At 44.6% G+C, this 21,520-nt stretch overlaps 1 protein-coding gene across 3 annotated transcripts in view; it reads left to right on the forward strand.

Moving 5' to 3' along the window:
• Positions 1–21,520, forward strand: part of LOC124613864 (ETS-like protein pointed) — an 816,307-nt gene that overhangs the window by 639,901 nt on the left and 154,886 nt on the right. For all 3 annotated transcript variants that reach the window (XM_047142590.1, XM_047142591.1, XM_047142592.1), the window contains one exon: positions 15,164–15,280. In XM_047142590.1, coding sequence (XP_046998546.1) covers positions 15,164–15,280 — 117 coding nt within the window. The remainder of the gene's footprint in view (positions 1–15,163; positions 15,281–21,520) is intronic.

The following is a 21,520-nucleotide window of genomic DNA, read 5'->3' on the forward strand; positions in this document are numbered from 1 at the left end:
TGTGCAAATTCATCGGGTTGCATCAAAGGCTTGCTATTACTTGATGGAACGCTTATTAGCAATCTCTTCTTTCATTATTTGACAGTATGTTATAAAATTTCGGTCAATCATAATCTGGCGATATCTCTACTTGAAAGTCATTTGACACAGTTGTAATGTGCCAGGAAGTTTCACATCAGCGCACACTCCTGCTCAGAGTGAAAATTCATTCTGCAAATTATCCCCCAGGCTGTGGCTAAGCCATGTCTCCGTAACATCCTTCGTTTCATGAATGCTAGTCCCGCAAGTTGTGCAGAATTTCTGTGACGTTTGGAAGGTAGGTGATGATATTCTGACGGAAGTAAAGGTGTGAGGGCTGGTCGTGACTGATACTTGGATACCTTAGTCGGTAGAGCACTTACCCGCTAAAGGCAAGGGTCCTAGATTCGAGTCCTAGTCTTCCACACAGTTTTAATCTGCCAGTAAGTTTCAAATCGGCGCACATTTTGCTTCAGAGTGTACGTTCATTCTGGTAAGTTTACAGAATGAGGAGGCGTTGGTAGGTAGCTCTCTGTAATGATAATCTACTAGGAAATGAGGTACGTCAATGTATTCAGTTAGTATGTTACGTTGATGCCGCTCAAAGCAGATGGCTTGCGTGGACGCACCGAAAAGGATCGCCACGCTAGTTTTGCAGGTAAAATACACAAAAAACGCTAACGTTGAGAAAAAGTTCAAGGATATGGTGGTTATACAGTTAGTATTGGCTACAAAAGCCCTTTTCTTTTAGAAGACAATGTGATGAACTTTACCGAGTGCTTGTTTGTCGTTAGGATACGTAGTAGTCTGCTGAAGTAGAGTATTATCCGTTAGCAGCGGTTATTTATCTGATTTCAAGGTCAAATTTCATATTTATTACATGCAATGATAGTTTGAAAGTGCTCTTACTACACGAAACGCGGTAATTGTGGGATACATGGTGGGATCGGTTCTTTTTCCACACTATGCACTCATTTCAGTGCTTTGCCGAGTGAAGAAGCTTCTGAGCTGTCCGTTGACGTCATGTTCACTTGCGTCATAAATAAGGCAGCTGACACATTTCCAAAGAACTCGTGTTTATAAATAGAGGTTCTCTGTGAGGCGCACAGTGTTTTTATTCACCGGTTTGGGGCGGTGTCAAACAGACCGCTCTGTTCGAGCACTCGCAAGTTACTGACTGCGGTTTGCGGAGTCTCCTTTCGCACTCAACCCTGCTAGAGCGCTCCCTGACTGCTTGTATGACGTCTTACATTACTGTCTCTCTTAGTTAGGACCTCCCAAAACTTTTAGGAATATACTCAATTCTTAACAGCTGCTATCATTTTGGACAGTTTTCCAAAACCCAATAATGGTTTCATCACAGGAAAAGGTACCAACCTTAGAAAAAAGTTTCGTTTCTTTCGGAGTGGTTCGGATGTTTAACGCAGTCCTTGCCTCTTCCTGAAAATGTAATGTGTACCAACAGTTAAATGCTGGCGAGCAGTTGTTTGTCACAATTACGGCATCAGTCGTTTGCAACTCGTAGCATTTCTGTTTACCCTTGACCGTGGTATCTAGTAGACGATTATTGATGTAACTCTGGAGGACGGGAACGCAGACAGTGCTTCTTCCCTAGAAGATACTATCATAGAAAGGCCAGCAATTATTCAGATAAAGTTGTGAATCTCCTTTGTAACGTAGTGTCCAGACCACCTTGTGAACCAGATACGACATTATATTTAAAGTTTTATGGGTTCAAAGTATTACGGAAGAAATGAAATGATGAAGAGACTGTATTAAAATTACATTTGTGTACATACTGTCCACGAGGGAGAAATGAAACAAATAGGCAGTGCTAAACCCTGTGTCTCACTGGCAGAAAACAGTGGTACAGATTTTACGCCGTAAATATGTGAAGGTGCTGTGTAATTGTGTTGCCCAGTGAACGCATCACCCCGCACACCCCACTCTCCAAATCGTCGTGTTCTGATATTCAGTCAACAGCTAGTTACTGAGGTGAGAATGCAGCAATAAAAAGTCTGAGAACGTGTGTGAAGTTTTTGCCATACGAAATGTATTAAGTGACACAACAGTTACTCACACGCCGTTTACAGGTTCACTGGTTTTGGACCCCACCCTCTACAAACTTATGAACCTGAACTGATGCATGCAAGTGAAGTGGTATTTGGGCGGTGTCAGCTGGAAACCTGGAGCCGGCCCCGTTCTGCGAGAGTTTTAAGCAGGCGGTGGGAGGCATTCTGTGCCCCGTGCCAAGTACGTTATTTTGGTTTCCTGACATTCGGCATTACGATACAGCCGTACACACGAGGGAGATGGGGCCCGGCCGCCGGCCACTTCTGGGCGGATGCCCGAGGCGCGCCTGCGCGCCCCACCCGCCAACTCGACGTAGCCCCAGCAATTTACCTCTGACCTGACAGTACTATCACGTAGCTAGTTTTGGGGCGACATACTTTTTAACGGGAACTGCGCAGCACCATGTGACATCTACATCTATATCCAGATTCCGAATACCACAGTGAAATATGTAGCAGAAGGTACTGCCCGTATCAGTTATTAGGTCATTATTCCCATTCCATTCACGAAAGGAGCGGGAAGAATGGTCGCTTAGACGCCTTAGTGCGCGCTGTACTTTCGGAGGGGTTTGTAGTATATTCCTAAATTTGCCAGTTAAAGCTGGTTGTTGAAGTTTTGTAAGTAGGCATTCACGGGATATTTTGCGTCCACGTTCAAGCGCCTGGCAGTACAGTTTTTTCAGCATGTCCGCGACGACCTCCCATCGGTCTAACAAACTGGTGACAATTCGTTCTGCTCTTCTTTACCTGCTTTCCGTATCCCCCGTTAGTCCTATTTGGTGTGGGACCATCATACTTGAGCATTGATGTAGGGTAAGTCGTACGAGTATTTTGCGAGCAATCTTTGTTGACAGATTGCACTTTGTAGTATCCTACCAATGAACAAAACTCTTCTACGCTTTATCTACGACTTAGTCAATGTGATTGCTCCATTTGTTACATACAGGTGTTTGTATGAGATGACCAATTCGAAATGTGGCTCACTAATATTGTAGCCACAGGATATAAAATTTGTTGAGTTTTTTCGTTTCTGAACATTCAAAGCAAGTTGCCAATCTTTGCATCACTTATAAATCCTTATCAAGATCCGACTGAGTATTTGTGCAGGTTTTTTTTTTTCCAGACAAGACTTCATTATAGAAGCATCATTAGCGAAAGTCTGAGGTTTCTTTCAATATTGTCTCCAAGGTTATTATTAACATATAACACGAACGGCAAGGGTCCATCACACTTCAGTCTGGCACACCTGAAACTACTTCGACATCTGTCGAACACTCTATATTCAAGATAACATTCTGCGTCCTCTCTACAAAGAAATCTTCAGTCCTGTCACAAACTTCGCTCGATACCCCATATAATCGTATTTTCGATAATAATTGTATTTTCGATAACAATCGTAGATGTGCTGCTCAGTCGAACTACATTTCTTTCACATGGCAACCATGACCAGAGCTAAAGTATACTATGACCGGTTTCAGTTTCATCGAACCATTATCAGATCTTATTTCGTCCGGTATAAAGACGGTTTCACTGAACAGAGACCGGTCAAAAAAATCTGAGATATATGCAATCTAGACGGACAACGAAATTTATTGTACCGCCATTTATGACAGATTTTCTCCAAAAATGGCAGTATATCAATTTTGCATAGCTAAAGTCCCGCGAAAAAAATCATTGGACCTTTTGGATTGCTCACCTAATATCTAGCACCGTGACATCCGCTTTATATTCTGTCGTCTTAGCTGTGATGTCAAACACTCACCTCTTTTCAACATTTGGAAGACAATATATTAGTAAGTAAAATGAAGTTGTTCGTGATTCTTGGTTGGAAGACACCGAGAGGTATGCTCTGACGTCTAATTCTTCCTTCGCGAACAGTGGTACCTTTTCTCATTCGCGAAGAGTGGGAGTTCTGTTTTAAGTGTATCTGTTGTGCGTAGGTCATATGCAGAGTGTTTCATGTATGGGAATTTTCCCTGCAATTTACAAAATAAGTGAAAGAAATTTGAAATACTGTAGAAAGGCAACATGTCCACATTTCCTACTTTTACGTTGCATATGCAGTTTATCTCCTGGCAGGTATTTGAATAATATTTGAGGTTTTACATGATTGCATTTCTTAGTTATTTCAGCTAGATGACGAGATGCCGTTGTTGTCGGTCATGGGGCGACTGAGTTCCAAAACTGCTTCTTGTCTTGATGGATATAGACCAAAGATTTCTTGATGTCATCCATTATTTATAAGCAGTGCAGATATGTAGGCTCTTATTAAAGGGAGTTCCAAAGGTTGTACAGCTTTTCTCAGACTGAAAGTGTCCGTCGCCAAGCCAGCAATATGAATGTTGCACTATGCAGATTTTCAGCTGAAAGTGTTATCTCACTGTATTTTGAAATAGTGGGAACCCTTTTCAGGCATCTAGGAACGAACTTACCATGCAAATCATCGCTCAGTTGTAAGAGGTGTGAAAGGCGATATCACTACTTCAAAGTGTATCCACAAGTGCTTTTTTTACATACCGGTACATTTCTACGTCTGCCATTATGCTGCATGTAAAGCTGCAAAATGAAAGCTCTGGGCTTCGTTGTAGATAACTCTGGTCTAGGCTTCTGTCTTTCTCTCGGAAAATGTCCCTGACTAGTTCCTTACCTGCAGTAAACAGAAAACTGACGTCGTTGCTAGACCCTTGTTATAGCGCAAACAGGTTTCCTATTTGCGGTGAACAATGCAGTAACCCACTCAGAATAATAATCATCAAAAAATAGAAATCTGTAAATTTCGGACTAGTAGCCTTTCTACATTAAACGATTCATTTATTTAGACAGGTTAACGGAATAAACGTTTTTTATGTGGAGTTAGGAAAAAAATTTTAGTTCCTTTCCAGAGTGTTACGACATAGTTATGTTTTAAATAGAATTTTTTGTTAAATCGTGCCCCTGATGTGTTTAAACCAGCAGTGTAGAAATCAATTTAAATCAAATTACTATCAGTTTTAGTTACGGAGTTTGATACGTTCAGAGGTTTAGGGATGGATGCAACATCCTGTGTATGATTAGCTACGTTCTATAGGTGTACTGGTGGTGGAATGTGCATTTATTCCAGTTGCTCAAATGATTGTACACTTTCCTGAACGCACATTTCATTTACGCACGCTGACGTAAAGCTGATACCAGTGACTGCAACAACTTCTCGTACGCTGATGTTGGGATCGTGGTGTATTGCAGGTAAAACACACATTTCCTTATCGTCACTTCTTGCTCGTCTTCGTTTGTTACCGCCGCGCCTTCTTAATCGTAGCCGTTGATAGAGCTATTGAACCACGATATCTCAGGGCATTATCCACGGATGCTTCATAGGTATCGTGCCGGTTGAAATGCCTGGGCTAGCAGGACAGAGCGGATTAGGTTGAAGAAAGGGGCCAAAATGAGTTCCTGTCAGTTACACTGAACATACAATATTACAACAAGGGTGCAAAACACTTAAAACTTTAATCGACCTCATTTGATTAACTTAAGATCAGCTGGAGGCCACATTCAAAATCCAAGACACAAGGCTTAAGCAAAATTGAAATACAAGGCTCTTCTGGAGGTTTCACGTAAGAATATATTCTAAATCTTCAATCTAATCGGGTGAAGGCCTTAGAAATTTAATTTTAATGGAACTAGGCTGGAGGTCCCATTTAAAGCATAACAATCTTATGCCTTAAGGGCAAGACAAGGACATTAATTTAAGAGATATTGATACTCGGTTGAAAGTCACACATCAAACAAATAATTAAAATCCAAACAGGGAAATTACTACGTAACAAACTAGAAACGGCGATCAGAAGTTTCCAAGGGTCAACCTTTGATTGTAATACTAACTCCCGTTTAGGGGAGACAGGCAGCCTGACCCACGATCTCTTATTCGGAAGGCAACCCAACCGACAGACGGCCGACGAACCAACCAACTACCTGATTTTGGTCACCAGACCAAACGGCACTACAACCAAAATGCCAGCGAGGCGAAGAGACGAGTAACACTCGTCATCAAATGTTGGTGTGTCAGTAAGCCAAAGCACAATAACTACTGGCATACACGAACATCGCAACGGCTGTGGAACTACACGCCGTGGCGGACAGCATCAACACGATAAGAAAACACTCACTCGCTGCTCTTTCGCAACCGATCAACTGGCTACTGCAGTACGCAGACAGCTTTACAGCATTTAAAGCATTGCTCAGTCGAACTGACACAGGATACACAGTGTTGCACGAAACACTGCCACGAGAAACTCGAACACTCGTAAAACGAATCACTGATGAACAACTAGAACAAATCACCTGCGGATACACACACACACACACACACACACACAGGAAGGTCTGTGACGAAACACACGTCATCTGACCAGATGACCGACCAACAACCAACCAAGGTCGTTGGCACTCAAACCATGAGCGTCCGTTGTCCGCCGGGAACTGGGAGACACGGCGATCTGGGCACACTGGCTCGGACCAAATCATGCAGAGGTAACTCTTGCCAATTGGCCACGACATCTCCGCACAAGAAGGAACCCAGCCACGTCCAGTAAGATGATCCAGTAACGCGGCCCAGAAACGGTCAAAAGACCAAACACACGTCGCCCAAAGAGGCGACCCACTGAACCCGCTGCCATCTCCGTTCATCGGACAGTTCATCCTGTGTCGCGAGCGGTCGGCGAGTACTTGCTGTCCGCGCCTCACTAGCGCTCCGTCCCCGAGTGCTGCTACGTCTCGACTGCACTTCTGCTGCGTTCCAACTCCAACCACTCCAGGTGCGATCTCTCTTCACAACACAACCGGGAAGTAATAACCGTCCAGCAAAGATAATACGGCAGGGAAAATATCGATACGCGCTGCTGCTGCTGCCACTCACGGGCAGGCAAGACAGTAATTCTGTGACACCAGTAATTGAAATTTAAAATGACGTAGCGACCGTACGGTAAAAACAAGATAATACATAATAGATGGCACGAACATGAGCCACGCACGGCTCACCGGTATTCACCGAGCATCAGCAAAACAGTGTCAGATTAAAGGCATCCGGACACCGCTATGTAACTCGGAATTGACCACTAGTTGTCACGAGAGACGAACGTCCGCAGCTCGTGGTCTCGTGGTCGCGTTCTCTCTTCCCTAGCACGGGGTCCCGCGTTCGATTCCCGGCAGGGTCAGGGATTTTCACCGAGATGACTGGATGTTTGTGTTGTCCTCATCATTCATGAAAGTGGCGAGTTTGGATTGAGCAAAGGTTGGGAATTTGTACGGGCGCTGATACCCGCGCAGTTGAGTGCCCCACAAACCAATCATCATCATCACGAGAGACGAAACCGGCACTATAAAACGAGGCGGAGTGTAAGGTATTGTCATCAGAGAAGCAGCAGCAGCAGAAGAATTAATCTGCCAGGAAGACTCAGTGGCTTCGAACGTGGACTATTCATTGGATGTCACTGATTAAAAAATCCATCAAGGACATGTCACCCCTTCTAAAGCTGTCCAAGTCCATCGTTGATGGTATGATTGTAAAGTGGAAAAAGCGAAAGAACAACCACAGTTAAAGAAAGGACAGATAAACCTCGTGTAATGACGTACAGGGACCGTTGAGCATTCCGGAGGGTGCAGCAGAAGGAATCTCCCGTGAGCTCCCAAGTGCTGCCAGCAGTCCAGCTAGCACAATGATGGTGCATAGGGTGTTACAGAGAGTGGAGTACAATGATCGAGCAGCTCCTCATATTTCTGTAGTCAGTGCTAAGCGACACTTGAGGTGGTCTACTGAACGAAGCAACTGGACAATGGAGGGCTCGAAATTAGTGATGTGAAGTGACGAATCACCCTATATGGTGTGTCAATCTGATGGAGGGGTTTGGTTGGAGAACATTAGCTGCCATCACGTATAGTGCCAACACTGAAGACTGGATGAGGTGGTTTTACGGTATGTGGGTGTTTTTTGTGTGTAGGGCGTGGTCCCCTTATTGCTCTAAAGAAAGCGCAAAATGGTAAAGATATAAACATATTTTACAACATTATGAACTGCAAACGCTAGAGGAACAGTTAGGAGATGAGGATTGTATCGCCATGACAATACACACTGTATTGTGTATCCCACTGATTACAGGCCGCTGCTCCAGTGCGATGCAGGTCGACAGTGGGGCGGCCGTCTTTGCTGTGACACGGGCTGTCAACTGTTGGTCATTTTTCACAACTCCTGCCAACTGTCAAAATGGTAGTATAATGTTTTAGGAATTTTATTGCACTTTTAAGATTTTCATATGACGCTCTCGTATAATCTCTCAAAGGATGTCTCCAGATAAGACATCGATAAAAACTTATCGATACCTTTCAGTAGTCTTCAAAAACCTAATTTTTATTCTTGAGGTGAAGGTCTTTGATGAATCAAATTAAAAAAGGTACACAGCAGTACGAAAGACTAAATTATGCAACATTTTTCACTCGGTTCATGCTTCACGAAGATGTTTCTGCTCAAACAACCGTGATGCTGTGACTGCTCCCTGAGAAATGTTTTATTCTTTTAACGATGCCATCAGCTCTCCTGAGACTCTTCTCACCCTACGCGGATTCGCCAGCTGTTTCGGAATCCCTACTGTTAATCCGCCACCCTCAAATGCGGCATTTATCATGAATACGAAGCTGGTGGAAAGCGCCTGATGTGATTTTAAACTGTCGATTAGCTTGGCCGTGACGTCACCGCGCCGGTTATTTATACCTAGCGCGTTGCGCCGCCGCCATGTTGGAGGAGAGGAGAGTTGCGCTAGGGAGTCCCCATCGTGTGCTAGACGGCGCACGTCTAGGAGGCTGGGGGGCGGCGACTTGTCCACAGTATTGGCGCTCCCAGCTACACGAAATTGGCGTACTTTTGACAGTCTGGAATAAACTTTGTTTCTTGCAGTACATTTAACCACAGGGTCAAGTAAAATGGAACGGCTGAGGAGACGTAATGATTACCGTATGTACCTGAATATTCTTCGTATTATCCACGAGGTGTGTCAAATGCACGGAGGCATCCCTTTCCCAAGTTATCGGTTACATGTGCCTTTATGTACCATGCGGATTCCTGCTTCGCACGTGTTTTTCTAAACAGATAATTAAATGTTAGTAATTTGACGTTTCATGTCAATGTTCCGAATTTTCTTTATTGATTGTGGTGTTTCTGGTTTTTGCAACAACACTATTCTAGCTTGCGTACAGTTTCTAATGCTGTGAATAATTTTGCGGGACTAGGAATTCACTGAAGGGAACTATTATAAAGTTCTTTAAATTTGTGCTTTAAGCTTCGTATGATTTATTTTGTGACTGAAAACACAAGAGCTGTTATTCCATATCAGTATCAGAAATATCTGGTTTCAGACTCTGATAGCAAGAGGAGACACCACGTACGCGAATGCGCGTATTTGTCCGTCAGATCAGCATTTATATTGTTGGAGAAATAGGTTTGACTGTTGCTTAACTTTAGGAAGAGAAAGCAGATACCCCATTCCTGATAACGTAATGAATTATCCACTTTATATTCCTCTGCTCAGCTGAGTTGACTATGATTAATGGATGATGTATGAACTGAAGGGAAAAGCGAATATTGAATACGTTTGCTGTATAGGCAGTACAGCTAAGTGTGCTCCAGTGTCGAAACACTTATTTGCCGTGGATATTTATCACATCAATTTCGCAGTATTTATGTACGTGTGGAGCGATGGGGAACCGGAATCAGCTGTTGGAAATTATGCAGAATCGCAGATAAGGAGCTACATTTTCAGCGCTGCCCTCTGTGGGAATATCTTCTTGTAGCAGTCTTCAGTCACAATCGATTGTTTACGAATCGAACTTTTCTAGACTGACCTGAGCCGTATATAACCGTTAAACGTCCTTAACAATACAGCAACGACAATACAAGTCAACACAAAGTGCAGTATCGTATGTTCCCAGTACCCAAACTATTAACATACACAAACAAATTGTGCAGTTGTGGTAGGTGAGTGATTAATGTGTGACTAGAATCTCTTCATAGTAACTATCTCATGACATTGTAATGAAAAGTTAACATAGGAAAGTATCAGATAGCGCTGGAACATGCTTCCCAAGCAGCCGATCCCTGATTCCTGTCTCACGAGCCAAGTAATTGACCTTCAATGTAACTCACAGCGATGATGGAAATGTAACAGTGTTTACTAAGGTGGTCAGTCAGTTTCAAAATGCAGTGAATAAAAAAGTCCTACGTGTTTTCTTAAATTTTTAAACGTCATTCGTGTTGTAGTATGTGTTGGCAGTTCACGTTTTCCGTAATGTTAATGATTGGCACAGGGTTTGATTTCCAACATTACTGATGGTAAATATAAGATCCAAGCTGTGTTTTTATGATTGTTGTGAATTCTTTGAGACCAGCTGCTAATCTTTGTTGCATACGACGTTAGTTCAGTTACAGAAATAGTAAGCTGAGGTGCATCATACAAAAAAAATTTCCTTGTATGAAGGTTCTACAGATAACAGCGGACATATTTGATGTGACAACTTATTTTAATATGAAACTTGTCTATGACTGACCTTGAAACAGAAAGCTCCTTGCCTGTTCACTCAAAAGATTCGTTAGGCGCTATAGTACTAACGTTTAGAACGAAGGGACGATAAAGCTGGCCCAAGAAGGCACGGTGATTGACCCAAGGGGGAAAAAGGAAACGATGTCTGCCGGCTAGAAGATGGTTGACAGATGTCAAGGAAGCTACGCACACAAGCAGTCTCCAAGAGGGCATTGGAAGACGAGAAACTATGAAGTTGGGAAGGGAGAAGCACCATCAGCTGTAAACTTCTAAAACTAAATAAATATACGCACATGTTGAGTTTAAATGCGGCTCGAAGTCCCAGTACTTTATCGTATTTTAAGGGACGTAATTGTCTACTGGACGCCTTATTGACGTTTAGGTTACATTGCTTTGGTGTCTTATTAGTGACAGGCAAATTAAGCAGAGGGACGGAGCTAAAATTAATTTCGTGAAGAGATTCATTCTCTCAATCTTTGTGTTAGAGAATTGAACAGTGATACAAGTGATTGTAGTAGTTGTTTACATTGCATTGTGTTACTTGCTGCTGTTGTTTTGTTGTCCTAGTGGCTTCCTCTGCAAGCTTCTTCACATCCGCAAAACAACTGCAGCCTACATCCATTGAACCTGCTTACCGATATCGAGCATTGGACTCCCATATGCGGTTTTTAACGCCACACTTCCCTCCGTTACCAAACTAACGATTCGTAGATAGTCCAGGATGTGTCCTATCAACCGATCCCTTGTTTTACTCAGTTGTGCCGCAAGCTTTTCTTTCCAAATTCGATTCGGTTCCTTCTCATTCGTTATTCGATGTACCCGTCTAGTCTTCAGCCTTCATCTGTAGCGTCACACTTCAAAAGTTTCTATTTTCTTCTTGCCTTAACTGCTTATCGTCCATGTTTAACTTCCGTACAGTTCTATATTCCTGCCGGCCGGTGTGGCCGAACGGTTCTAGGCGCTACAGTCTGGAACCGCGCGACCGCTACGGTCGCAGGTTCAAATCCTGCCTCGGATGGATGTTTGTGATGTCCTTAGGTTACTTAGGTTTAAGTATTTCTAAGTTCTAGGGGGCTGATGACCTCAGATGTTAAGTCCCATAGTGCTCAGAGCCATTTGAACCATTTTATATAGTCCAGACAAATAGTGTGCTTCAGAAAAGACATCTGAATACTTAGCTTGATATTAGATAAAAAATATTTCCCTTTTTCGTATTATTGTCAGTCTCCATTTTATACCCTATCTCCTTCGCCTTTTTTGCTACCCGAATAGCAAAACTGGTGTATTACTTTGTGTCTCATCGAATCCAATTTCCTCAGCATCACCTGAGATTTGATTCAACTCCATTCAATTACCGTAGTCTTAATTTTGGTCCTGTTCACTTTATAGTCTGTTTTCATAGTTACCAGCAATGGATTCTTGTATCTAAAGGACTTCACTGTTGTTAGGCTACTGGGCCACAGAGATGTATCTTCATCGTATCTTGTCATTCTACTAATGAGTGAGCAGCACGCGAACACCACGCTGGTCGCTGCAGGATTCACTTATCCTCGCGTGACACTTAATTGCCGTCGAGGTTGCCCACAATAACCAGCACTCACGTATAGCGTGCGGCAGAGGGCGAGCCACAGGTGGCCAGGAGAGCGAGCAAGCAGGCAAGGGGAATTTGTTTGCTGCCGAAATGTAGCGCGGGCGCCTCCTGTGTCACCGGCAATTACCCGCTGTCGCTGCCAGGATTATCCGGCGCCGCGGCCATAAAAATGCGTCTTTACTAGGCGGGTGCCAGGGGCGCGCCCCCCGTCAGCCGTGGGAAGGGAGCGGGCAGGGCCACTGGTTGGCAGGCGCCCGCCCTCCCCGCCCAAAATGCCCCGTCCGCGTGGGAAGTTTGGGCAGACGCCGGCGGTTGGCAGCGCTGGCTCGTCCAGCCAGTCGCCGCTGCCGCCGCCATGTTGCGTCCTTGGTCGAAAGCAATTTGGCTGCGCAGCGGAGCGCAACCGGCAGTCGGCCGCCCACGAATGCTAGAAACAACGGCGGGCACGTATCATCCTGCGACTTAGCCAGACAATCCTCCTTACGCACTCCATCTCAAAACTGTGCTGAGACAAAATGTCTTACGCTAAGGGACAACATATAGCTCGGTTTGTCCCATTACGCACTTACATAGGGTGAAATATACGGAGACAACCCCAAATTTACATCCCTGTACATCGCTTATGTTGGTAGTTTCATCTGAAGGCAGTAGACGTCACTGATAGATCACCAACATTTTCTTCTGCATTTGGGTGGAGAAATATTTTTCTCGAGAAATTTTTTGTGTAGTATCTTTCTAAATATGCAGAGCATATGACGTGCAGTAGCCGAAGAAAGACGAAAAAATAGTTATCCTACTCCCAAAGTTCAAAGTATTTCTGGTTTCAATTGTATAAGCCAATAGAACGACATTTCGTGTCGCTTCAGTGGGCTATTACAGAACATTACATGTAGAATATCCTCTTTACTTCGCCCACCGTCCGTATCTTGCTATGCAAATAGTAAAACTTATCTACTGCTTTTTAGATTCCATTTCCTAATCGAATTCCTCTCTAAGTCACCTGCTGTAATTAGACTACACTCCATTGCCCTTGATTTGCTTCTTTCGGTTTTCTTCTTATAAGCTGTTTTCAAAACATTATCCAATCTGTTCTTTTGCAGTCTCTGACAAAATAATAATGTCAACGGGAAACCTGAAACATGCTACTTCTTGTCCCTCAATTCTCTTTCCAAGTTTTGCTTTGGTTGCCTTTAATGTTTGCTAAAAGTACCGTCTCCTTAATCCGTGGTATTAATATATAAATCCCGCTCTTAATTGCTGTTTACAAAGCTACGAACTGCATGTAGCCAAGAGATTTTAAATCTAAATTATTTCCCCTATGATACCAAGACGATTTGTTTCTCAAGGTTGCAGTTCAACTACTCCATTTATTCTAATATTCGCTGTTTTATGTGGCTTTCGTAGCTGCGTGTAAGTTTTCATCAATTTCAGTGCTGCTTGATGCTGAGATTGCGACGGATGTCCTCCATTCTCTGAGAGTAACCTACTATGCCCTGTTATGGCCATGGAGTTGATTTGCGAGGAAACCCAGTAAGAACTGTCTATATCTTGTGCTGAATTCTATAGTGGAACCGCTGTTTATTATTTTAAGACATTCATATTTCGATCATTCGTTTACAATCTGATGGGAATCAAGCATTGTCAATTTCAGCCAACTTTTCAACTGTTGTAACACTTCACTAGTTTGCTTCATATCAACTTGGTTCGGTTGTTTATCTGTTTCGCTGTTTTTGAGTTGAGAAATACGTTTTTCCAATATTCTAGGTGTGTTCCAAACGCAACACTGAATATGTTTATCTAGCGACTATTTTCCTTCTAAAAACTTTCTAAGATTGTTACTTCACGTCGTTCTTTTCAGTCTGGGAATTTCGACTTCTTACCTTTCGTAATTTGCGCTGCCTTGTGTGTAATTCTATCATTCTAGTTCTATGGACCTTCGAAGAGTTTTGTTATGTGGTCGTTTTTGCTGGAAGCGATGGCAGTAGTATTCTAAACGACATCCTCATCGGTATGTGAGGCGTAAACTGTGACAAAGCGTAGCTCGCGATGAGTAATGTGTACACCCGTGCGGGCTCATTTGCTGCATAAAGTATTACCTTAGGATGACACTGCAAGCGTTTGCATTATTCAGCTGCTTCCTTCCACGATGAAAATATTACATGGCCTTATATTGAGCGTGCAGTACTTGGTAAACATTCTCTTTCAGATATTGAGTGTGTCATAATTTCCGGGTAAACACAATATAATGATCCATATTTGTATAAATATTAGACAACTCTGCGGGAAATGAGTGTAGGCTCACAACATCTGGGCAATTCTTATACGTGGACTTCCACTAGTACGTTTGGTGTTGCTTGCTGAACTTATGGACGAGACTTCTTCGTTAACTAGCCTTCGACTTAAAAATGCTCTTGGCAGTTGTTAGTATTAGACTCTTCAGACAGACGTATATTTCCGTATTTCACGTTTGTGTGTACTGTAAATGCCTTTGTATAGTTTTGAAGGAAGTACTTCATATGAGATCTTTGTTAATAATATTTATTATGCCTGCGTTGTAGAGGCGTCTTTGAGACCTACCGCAATCTGTCATTATTGAAAGTTATCTCATTAGTTTTAGACATAAAGTCCACACTGGAAGGACCAAAACATGTACTGATTAATGTAAATGACATACATTCCGAATGGAAAATATAAATGACTAAGGCAAACTGATATTGACTATAACAAATAATTGAGTCTGGAGTTTCCTTTCAGCCATATCTGGTAAGTTAGGGAATTGTTACAGTATAAGAGTGCCTGTCAGACTCGTCTCCGTTTCTCTGGTGAAGTGAATTCTCAGTTTTGTACGCACAATTGGGATATTCCCAACGCAGCAGCTCGCCGTGTTACTGACCAGTTGTTTTGTTTGGTTTTTGCAGACATGCCGACTCAAGTGCCCCCCTTGACGCCGGGCACGAACAAGAAGATGACGGAGGCGCTCAAGGCGTCCTTCGCGTCCTGGGAGAAGGAGCAACTGCGCCTCAGTATCGTCAAAGGTAGGCTGCCCGCACAGCGCATGTGCTAGCGCCTGAGCCAGCGGTGGAAGCAGTACGAGACTGGAGCAGCTACACTCCTGGAAATGGAAAAAAGAACACATTGACACCGGTGTGTCAGACCCACCATACTTGCTCCGGACACTGCGAGAGGGCTGTACAAGCAATGATCACACGCACGGCACAGCGGACACACCAGGAACCGCGGTGTTGGCCGTCAAATGGCGCTAGCTGCGCAGCATTTGTGCACCGCCGCCGACAGTGTCAGCCAGTTTGCCGTGGCATACGGAGCTCCATCGCAGTCTTTAACACTGGTAGCATGCCGCGACAGCGTGGACGTGAACCGTATGTACAGTTGACGGACTTTGAGCGAGGGCGTATAGTGGGCATGCGGGAGGCCGGGTGGACGTACCGCCGAATTGCTCAACACGTGGGGCGTGAGGTCTCCACAGTACATCGATGTTGTCGCCAGTGGTCGGCGGAAGGTGCACGTGCCCGTCGACCAGGGACCGGACCGCAGCGACGCACGGATGCACGCCAAGACCGTAGGATCCTACGCAGTGCCGTAGGGGACCGCACCGCCACTTCCCAGCAAATTAGGGACACTGTTGCTCCTGGGGTATCGGCGAGGACCATTCGCAACCGTCTCCATGAAGCTGGGCTACGGTCCCGCACACCGTTAGGCCGTCTTCCGCTCACGCCCCAACATCGTGCAGCCCGCCTCCAGTGGTGTCGCGACAGGCGTGAATGGAGGGACGAATGGAGACGTGTCATCTTCAGCGATGAGAGTCGCTTCTGCCTTGGTGCCAATGATGGTCGTATGCGTGTTTGGCGCCGTGCAGGTGAGCGCAACAATCAGGACTGCATACGACCGAGGCACACAGGGCCAACACCCGGCATCATGGTGTGGGGAGCGATCTCCTACACTGGCCGTACACCACTGGTGATCGTCGAGGGGACACTGAATAGTGCAAGGTACATCCAAACCGTCATCGAACCAATCGTTCTACCATTCCTAGACCGGCAAGGGAACTTGCTGTTTCAACAGGACAATGCACGTCCGCATGTATCCCGTGCCACCCAACGTGCTCTAGAAGGTGTAAGTCAACTACCCTGGCCAGCAAGATCTCCGGATCTGTCCCCCATTGAGCATGTTTGGGACTGGATGAAGCGTCGTCTCACGCGGTCTGCACGTCCAGCACGAACGCTGGTCCAACTGAGGCGCCAGGTGGAAATGGCATGGCAAGCCGTTCCACAGGACTACATCCAGCATCTCTACGATCGTCTCCATGGGAGAATAGCAGCCTGCATTGCTGCGAAAGGTGGATATACACTGTACTAGTGCCGACATTGTGCATGCTCTGTTGCCTGTGTCTATGTGCCTGTGGTTCTGTCAGTGCGATCATGTGATGTATCTGACCCCAGGAATGTGTCAATAAAGTTTCCCCTTCCTGGGACAATGAATTCACGGTGTTCTTATTTCAATTTCCAGGAGTGTATAACAATTTGGTTGCCTCCCTACAGCCTTTTTGTGGTCCCCGTTGTAATGAACTACTTTGCCTTTTAATTAGGTGGAATTAACCACAGTGTTCGCCAGTTATATATGAAGTGCTGTTCCACTTACAGCCACGTACTCACACAAACCAGCTTGACAGTCTCTTATATAAGCGAGTAAACAAAGAGAGACAATGAATTGCATAGCTGTTCAAAACGAGCATTTCCAATCCTCCTTGTCTGGACAAAATTTTGTCACATTGCCAGCAGTTCATATCAATTATACACTGGTGAGTTGCTGTATAGTTTTGAAGCTCTTACACGATTAATACTTCAATAATTACCTCAGGAATTGCGAATTACTGTGCACCTAATTTTGGAAAGACATGTCACAGTCACTTAGCTTGTGCTAGAAAAGGTAGAATACTGATCATATGTCTAGAAGGTGACAGTGGCTTATTGTGGAAAAGTGAATTTCAGGTAGTCATTAATGCTGAAAATTGTTATAGCTTGTTCTGTTGTTCAGCTTAAAACGTTAAACCCGTGGGCGCTGTTTATGATGTTACGCTAATATTCTCAGCTATTCGCATCACAGAGACTTCAGCAGAAAAATACATATCTTTTTCAATCTGATAATCTGCCGATGGCTGGAACAGGAAGGTGCAGTGCATGGATTTGAGTGACTTATCGTCGGTTTTTAGTGCTCCTGGGCCGATTCCCAGTCGGCTCGCAGATTTTTTTCGCTCGGGGACCAGATGTTTGTGTTGTCCTAATCATCATCATCGACATGCAAACTTCCGATGTTGGATCAAATAGAAATATTTGCACCAGGTAGCCGAACAACCCAGGCAGGGACGCCCGGGCAATAACGTTATAAGACCATTTCATTTTTTCTATGTTTTAACTAGAAAGAGACATGGTTCGTCGATATCAAACAACTTTTCTGTTGAATTCAAGAGAACTATGTATCTCGGTGACTCAGCAGTTAAGTGCCAGACTAACAATTCAAAGACCGAAGGAGATGTCACGTCTGGGAGGACAGCGGTTCAAATTGTCCACTTGTCAACCAGGTTAAGGTTTTCCATGTTCTTCCTTAATTTCGTAAGACAAAAGGACATAACAGAATTCCTTTCCCATCCTTTACATCAGAGTTTTTGATCCGATCCTAATGACCTCTTTAATGACGCGACGTTAAATCCTAATATTCCTTCCTTCTTTCCTTCAAATGAAACTGTCAGAAGGTTCGAGCCCTAGTCTGGACGAGAATCTGATCTATCGTGTACAGTGTCTTCCACTTCTGACAGTGATTTGTTATTGAATAAAATACAAAGTTGGACCGTGATTCCGGGTCCATGTTAAAATATAGCTGCCAGCCGCTGTGGTCGGGCGCTTCTAGGCGCTTCAGTCTGGAAGGGCACGACCGCTACGGTCGCAAGTTCGAATCCTGCATCGGTCATGGATGTGTGTGATGTCCTTAGGTTAGTTAGGTTTAAGTAGTTCTAAGTTTTAGGGGACTGATGCCCTCAGATGTTAGGTCCCATATTGCTCAGAGCCATTTTAAAATATAGCTCCTCCTATAACTGGCCGAGCCAGTTAGTTCAAAGGCCAGAGGAAAGCAATACACTGTCTGATCAGAAGTATGCGGTCATTAGTTGACATCAATATGGGGTGCGTCCACCCTTCGCTTTTAGGATGGGCTCAACTCTGCAGAGGAAACTTTGGGTGAGGTGTCTGGAATCCTGTGGAGGAATGGTAGCTCACTGCCCAGTGGCGTCATTCTTTCCACCGCTTAAAGCGTCGTTTAGCTTCAGTGTCGCGTTTGAGGAGCTGCTCGACCATTGCGCCCCTACGCGCAGTCATTGTTCTAGCTAGACTGCTCGTAGTAGTTCGCATCTCACCAGGGATCCTTCCGCTAGTTTCATGCGATATTTTACAATCACCCTCCGCAACTTTCGACGCGCCCTGTCCGTCAGTATACCTGGGCAGCTTTAGGTGGTTTGAAATGTCCGATATGGATTGTTACTCAGGGGATATTCAACGGCTAGTCCACGTTCAAAGTCAATGAGCGCTCCTGACTTATCGATTCTGCTGTTGCTTCTTCTCTATTGACAAGACGATATCCCCCCCCCCCTCCCCTCCTTTTATACTGACTGGTCCGCTTCTCGTGACATCTGGTTGTCAGTTTCTCATTACGTAGGGATGTCTTGATACTTTTGATGAGATACTGTATCTGTCTTACTTCACCCCGTCAGCCAATTGCAAAGTAGTTGCTAACACAGAATTTATTTATTTTTTTAAACTTTCGTTATGTATTTTCGAAAATCTGATAACAAATGTGCGATATTCATGTTATATCACACTCTTTGTCGAAGAAAGTGCGAAGACTTAATTGGAATCCACATTACCTTGATAACTGAGGAGAAATTCTGTTGTCACACTTGCGCCCAACTCATAAACGCACGTCAATAGTTTCGAACTCTGCGCCGTTACGTGTAGCTCTCTCTGTGCTACTTCCCTTCATACATTGACTATAATTTAAGCTGTACACTAGTTTAGTTATTCGTCGGTAAACTGTCCTTGACAAGAATTGTGATCCTACAAGAAGCCTACTTTGTTTACGCTCCGATGTAGATTCCGCCCAGTGATGACCTCCCGCAGCACGGCAGTGTTTTAGGGAAACAGGTGCATAAAGTGGCGGCAGGCGAACGTGCCCTCCTTGCGGCCAGAGCTCGCGTGCGGCAGGCGCCGTGCGCCGGGCCCGTCGCTCAGTCATTGTTGACAGGACAATACGCGGCTCCCCGGCCTCCGGCGAACACAATTACAGGAAGTGCCGCGAGTCAAAGCTGATCCCACTAGACCAGAAACACATCTCGCTGGCGCCACACTTTGCAGCTCCGAGCGGCGGATCCGCTCCGCCAGAGGCGCGACACGCTCTCTGCCGGGCCAGACGTGTGGGTGTTCGGTGGGTCCACACTGGACCAGCCCTGGCGCTTTCGGGTAGAGCTTGCGGTATTCGCTGATCGAGCTGGAAACTAGGGTGTACAAGGCTAGGGCATGGCGGGCAGCTGTTTCCCCCTCCCCTTTTTTCTAACCCTCTGCTTCTAACAGAAAGAAAAGTAGTCTTCACAAACCGAGCTCATGTTCTGCTACACCGCACAGGCAAAAGTCTCATTTCAGTATCATTCCATACAATTTACCCTCGATGTAGAAAAGCACGGATGCCTTCCGTTCTTGGATGTACTGGTTCCTTATAAGAAAAACGGCACCTTGAGACATAGGGTCTTCCGCAAGCCAGTAGATACGGATCTCTATCAGTGAGCGGACAGCTGTTATCATCCAGCACAATCCATTGGTGTCCTCAGTACACTTGTACACAGAGCACGTATGATTGCTGACAAGAACCGTCTACAGGAAGTACTCTAACATCTCAAGAAAGTTTTTGATAATAATCGTTATCTACATTGAAAAACCCGGAAGGCTTTGTAGTTCATACCAAAGATTAGTATTATACCTCAAGAAGCTGAAGGGGAAAGATTAAAGTCTATGGCATTCGTACCATTCCTAAAACCGCATGAGCTTTTACAGATTTCTCTTCGTCATACGACACGTCTCGAAAAAGTGGATGATATGCAAACTACAACAAGCAATTGCATGTAAAAAGATGACCAGATTAACCCATAATATGCTTCGTGAAAGAATAATTACAGTGCATTTTAATGACAGATCCAGTTCTACGCGTTCTCTCATTAATTAATTAATTAATTAATTAATTAATTAAGCCTACCCCAGGGGTCAGTCCTGGCACCAGTTCTTTTCAATATATAAGCATGAAGCATCACCTAGAACATCAATGAAATTTACCTATGCTGATGATATGACACTGACAACCCAATATCAAAATTGGAGGAAGGAAGTGACGAGCTATCGGAAGACCTAGAAATAATGCACAAACAGTACATGAAATGCTGACTCGAACCTAATCCCCAAAAATCAGAAGTAAGTGCTTTCCATCTTAGTTGGCTCACAAAAGACTTTACTTTGGCGGAGAAAGAGTACGGCGCAACACCTGCCTCACTCTGGACAGATCATTGCAGTATAAGCAACATCTGACAAAAAGTACTCTTCAAGTGGTTGAAATGGCTCTGAGCACTATGGCTCTGAGGTCATCAGTCCCCTAGAACTTAGAACTATTTAAACCTCACTAACCTAAGGACAACACACACATCCATGCCGCCGCGCGGGATTAGCCGAGCGGTCTAAGGCGCTGCAGTCGTAGACTGTGCGGCTGGTCCCGGCGGAGGTTCGAGTCCTCCCTCGGGCATGGGTGTGTGTGTTTGTCCTTAGGAAAAATTAGGTTAGGTAGTGTGTAAGCTTAGGGACTGATGACCTTAGCAGTTAAGTCCCATAAGATTTCACACACATTTGAACATTTTTGAACATCCATGCCCGAGGCAGGATTCGAACCTGCGACCGTAGCAGTCGCGCAGTTCCGGACTGAAGCGCCTAGAACCGCTCGGCCACAAGGCCGGTGACAAAAAGTGCCCAGAATATAAAGACTAGGAATAAAATTCTCAGGAAACTAAATGGAACCTCATGGGGAACAAAGCGCTGCGTTGGCCTTTAACCTACTATGCCGAAGAACACTGCGCTCCGGTGTGGTATAGGAGCCGTCATGCCAACAAAGTCGACGTCCGGCTAAACGAAACAATGTGGATAGTAACAGGCACATTGAAATCCATTCCCGTTGCG

The sequence above is a fragment of the Schistocerca americana genome, chromosome 4 (assembly GCF_021461395.2).
Source record: "Schistocerca americana isolate TAMUIC-IGC-003095 chromosome 4, iqSchAmer2.1, whole genome shotgun sequence".
NCBI classification, from domain to species: Eukaryota; Metazoa; Arthropoda; class Insecta; order Orthoptera; family Acrididae; genus Schistocerca; species Schistocerca americana.